Source organism: Penaeus vannamei, chromosome 22, assembly GCF_042767895.1.
Source record: "Penaeus vannamei isolate JL-2024 chromosome 22, ASM4276789v1, whole genome shotgun sequence".
Taxonomy (NCBI): Eukaryota; Metazoa; Arthropoda; class Malacostraca; order Decapoda; family Penaeidae; genus Penaeus; species Penaeus vannamei.
The window spans coordinates 14,693,369-14,698,368 of record NC_091570.1 but is presented as its reverse complement, the minus strand read 5'-3'; the positions used below and the strand labels follow the sequence as shown (position 1 = coordinate 14,698,368).

At 38.2% G+C, this 5,000-nt stretch overlaps 2 protein-coding genes across 3 annotated transcripts in view; both read left to right on the top strand.

Moving 5' to 3' along the window:
- LOC113819830 (RNA binding protein fox-1 homolog 1-like) overlaps positions 1 to 5,000 on the top strand; it is a 724,543-nt gene that overhangs the window by 237,647 nt on the left and 481,896 nt on the right. The gene's annotated exons all lie outside the window — the stretch shown is intronic.
- LOC138865715 (soluble scavenger receptor cysteine-rich domain-containing protein SSC5D-like) overlaps positions 841 to 5,000 on the top strand; it is a 14,265-nt gene continuing 10,105 nt past the window's right edge. The window contains exon 1 of the mRNA XM_070137018.1: positions 841 to 954. Coding sequence (XP_069993119.1) covers positions 841 to 954 — 114 coding nt within the window. The remainder of the gene's footprint in view (positions 955 to 5,000) is intronic.

Sequence of the window (5,000 nt, the reverse complement as noted above, 5' to 3'; positions counted from 1 at the left end):
CCTCCCCCCTTCACCCCTTCACCACCCACCATCCCCCCCTTCAACACACATCGTCCACCTCATCCCGGCAGTCAAGTAACCCAGACCAAATGATCCCCCTCCGAAAGCCAATGTACTGAAGAACTAATTAAAACACGCCGAACCGCCTGTGTTTAGGAAGCCGATACTGCCGTTGAACAAGTATTAGCTCGGCGGCAGAGTAGCAAAGAGGAGCCAGAGACGCACCAGGATCGCCATCCAACCACGGACTGAAAACGGACGGGAACTAGAGCCAGCGGACCGAGTAGCGTGGTAGTATAGAGAGGGTTGGACGCTGTGGTATTGGGAGGTGTTGTGAACTGTGTATGTGTGAGTTTTTTTGTTGTGATTATGTAAAAGAGGGAGGGGATTATTCGAGGTTTGGTGCTTGCTCTGGAGTGGGGTTCTTGAAGACAGCGTGTGAAGGGTATGTCTGGAAGGTTCTTGTATGTCTGGGATTCAGTCTGCTCTCTCATAACTACAACCTTCCAAGATTTAAAAATTTGGATACCTGGGTCCAAAATTAGAGGTAATTTCCGATATGCAGATTTTAAGGTTGTATTCGAGATTCAAATTTTAGGGATCTATGCGAGATTCCGACCTATATGGTATTCTCTGATACTCAAACTTTAATTTCAAATTCAAATTTCTTTCTGAGATCCAAAATTTACAAAAACGGAAACGAACTCGTGTCTGCTGCGCTGGCTCTCCTGATCCTCGGAGGCGTCGAAGCTCCACAGAATCGTTTCAAAAGGTCAAGGTCGACTTCCACCCTGAATTCTCGCAGAACAAACAAGCGCCTTATATATCCCACTTTCGATGATGCGCAAGCAAATCGGAGTGCGTGCAAAAACACAAACTAACGCCCCCAAAATGCACTTCAAGTTTTATGGAGCAACAACAAGCATAATCCTCACGTCCAAGATAAGGTTAAGAGTCAGTATACGCAGGCGAGGAAACAAAAACGCGCGTCCTTTGCGTTTTTGGTGCGTGGGGCGAAGTCTATTGTGTGTTTGTTTGTGTGTGTGTGTGTGTGTGTGTGTGTGTGTGTGTGTGTGTGTGTGTGTGTGTGTGTGTGTGTGTGTGTGTGTGTTATGGTGGATGCGTTTACGTGCATTCATTCGTATTTGTGCTTCTGTGTCTGTGTCCTTTACTGTGTGTGTGATTTTATTTGCGTGTGCTTACATTCGTATACCTATACGTGTTATATATTTATCTATAACCTGCGTATTCAAGTTGTATCACATAACGTAATACAAACCGCCCATCCCCCACTTCCACAAGCAGAAACGGGGAAGCGCAGCCATTTTCATAAGGCTTGGAAGAAGACTCCGATTCGCAGCAAATTAACGAGACCCGAAATCTTTTGAAGTCCGCCTGCCCTGAGGGTCAGCGAAATTGCTAACACTCCCTCTCTCCGGCACTTTATGAATAAGGATCTGTGAAGGAGAGATCAGACATGGAAAAGAGAGAAATATTTTTTTTCTTTTTACCTTATGGATATTGAATTTGGATCAAAGCACTTGTACTTTTGGTATGGAAAGTACTCGAGGCGGCTCCGTGCGTTGGAGAAACGAAAACGAGAGATAATATGATTTTCGGAATGCCATTGTTACGTAAGGTAAAAAAACATCAATCCACTTACATTTATCAAGAGGCTCTCTATGTGCGTTTCAAATCTAATTTATGCAATTCCCATTCATAAGAACGAACGCGGTCGCTAAGCAGATTGAGAAAACGGGAACTGAAGACAATGGGAACGACAGAAAATGGGGACCTAAAGCCATCAAACGCAAATTAGAAAACGTGCAAGAAGGATTTTCCTGAGGCTGGAAACTTTCAGATTACTGTTTCGGTGACTTAGCTCCGGGAAATGGAATGATTTCGGCAATTTAATCATTTCTTCTACACTTTATTCTCGGACAAAGGAATAGTTCGGGCTTTGTAATGTGCCAGTTATTAGTTTTATTAATGCTATTATCGTGTTTTTTATCGTTATCAGTAGTGGTACCGTTATATGTAAATGCAACTTATGTTTGTGCCTGCATCTATATTTACTATATCTTTATATTTTCATCTCTATATGTATTTACATTTTATCTATATGTATTTGTATTTGCATATATATTTATATGTATATATCTGTATCTATATAGATTACACCTTTATTTGTCTATCTGCATATATATATATATATATATATATATATATATATATATATATATATATATATATATATATTTATATTTATATTTATAACACACACACACACACACACACACACACACACACACACACACACACACACACACACACACACACACACACACACACACACACACACATATATATATATATATATATATATATATATATATATATATATTATATATATATATATGTATATATATATATATATATATATATATATATATATATATTATATATGTATATATATACATATATATATATATATATATATATATATATATATGTATATATGATGTAACAGTACATACATACATTCATATATGTATACACACACAGTACACGTATATAATCTGTACTGTGTTTGATGAGAGAGGTTGGGACTTTCTTTTAATATTAATGTGAATGGACGGTTTCTTTGCCATTCTTCCCCCGAGAGAGTCCCGCCGGTCCACGAGGCCTGATGAAAAGGGACTGCGGCGAGGGGGCTTTGTGTCCGTCGCCTCCCGCGCTTCCCTCGCCGCCGCCTCGCCTCAGGAATCAGCGAGAGTGAAGCGAGGCGGCCGGGGAAGGCGGCGGGGCGGAGGGAGCTGGGAGGGAACCGAAGGGGGGGTTGGCGGGCGGGAGTTTTTTTTTTTTTTTTTTTTTTTTTTCCTTTGTTTTTTGTGGTTAGTTTTTGGTCTTGGGTGTTATTTGGTTTGTTGGTTTGGTTGGTTTTTGGTCATTGGAAATGGTGTTGAATATTGTTTTTTATGTTAATGTTGATGGTACTTGCGGGTCTGTAAGCGGGGGCGGAGGAAGAAGGTGATGGAGATGGTTGTGAGAATTTGTTTATTTGTTTACTACTGTTATTTTTGTTTGTTATTTTAGACTAACCTTTTTTCAGTTGGATTTAACAAACATGCGTAAACGCATGCAGTATCACAGTACTTCATTTACACACACACACACACACACACACACACACACACACACACACACACACACACACACACACACACACACACACACACACACACACACACACACACACACACACACACTTTTCCACTGGAAAATCTTTTACTTGTGATACATTTTATTTTCTGCTCTCCGCTTCCGCGCTTAGAATGTCAATGCGTCACTTGTCAAGTTGCACGTTTCCCTTGCACGGACTTGCGGAAGATTAGATTTATTAAACTTGAAGCAGTTGTTAAGGTCTGCTTGACATTGCGTATTTACAGCAGAGGAAAATAAAATCATACTGAGAGTTTTAAAATTGATTGTTTAAGATATATCATTTATATGAGAAAACTTTGTCTTTGTTGGAGGCGAGGTTGTGTTTGAAAGCATAATCTTTGGAAAATAGCTTGTCAGAAATGCGTGTGCTAGTTTTGATGTACGATTTGAAAGCGTCATGCAGGCATTGGCAGTAGGTGTTACTTTTTATTCTATTTCATTTTTATTAATTTGTTTGTATGTTTATTTTTTGTGGGGATAAGTTGGTCGATTTCCTAGAATTAGCGATATTAGCTACTTGCGTGGAATGTGGAATGTTATAACGTGTTATTTTCTGCTGTTCATGAATGTAAAAAGATTTTGGATAATCGCAATAAACAACAAATGACCTGTGCAATACATGATAATAGTACTAGAATATACATTTTGCTTGTAGTTGAAGGAGTATTTTCCCCCTTTCCGAGGATATACCGTAAGATATAAGAGTGCGACGGCTGCCACGAGGAAGAACAATGCAGCCAAGCGAAGAAAGGTCACAGTGTGAAGGTCAAGGGAGGTCAAGCGGAAGGGCGAGAATGATAAAAAGATTGAACTTCGGATAAAAAGGACAGAAAAAGATGTGTGCCCTTGCCACTCACAAACAATTTTGCATCTTGATGAAGGCAGTCAAGAAATGAATTATTACGGGATAAATAAACAACCTTTAAAAATCCTGTTGGCACTAGTTGGCACCTTTTTGGTTTTGAAGAGAGGGGCGTCGCTTCGGATATTTTTTTTCTTTAATTTCTAAGAAGGCCGAGTAAGCTGACACTTCCATTTTGGTTGATATACACCCTAGGGCAGTAGTGCTTAAAGGTGGGGGGGGGGGGTATTTTCATGGGGAGGACGCCAGAAGGGAAGAAGTAGGAATGTCTGTAATTGTATTTATTCTTTATATATATATATATATATATATATATATATATATATATATATATATATATATATATATATATATATATATATATATATATATGATGTTGCTTACACGGAATTCTTATTCCGATTAGAAAGGTAACTTGGACACACTTTTCATAGTATTTCTTTTGTAATTCGGAAAAGGAGGTTTAGTTTTTTTTTATTAAAGATGTGATGGGAGAGAGGTTGGGGGGCCTGAAAGTTAAAAAATAAGAAAACAAAACAACAACAAAAACGATAACTAGGGACCCCTGATTTCAACTTTCAAAAATACTTTTACCTCAGTTAACAATTGCAATGCCCACAAAACATGAAAATATTGCTGTTTGCACACGTTTCCAGGAACATCTGTTTATATATATAATTATGGTATAGTAATGTATATTTTGTGTACTGTAGGATAAATTAATAAATGGTACCCTTTCACTCTGTAAGAATACAGAGATTAAGCTTATAATTCTCGTTTTTCAACAAAAGGAAATTATCCAAATAAATAATGTTTAAATTTGAAGAAAATTATTAATTGCGGAATGTGAAATCACTGTTAGAAAAAGAGGTAAGAAACAAATTGTTGACTGACAGGAAAGACAATTACCGAC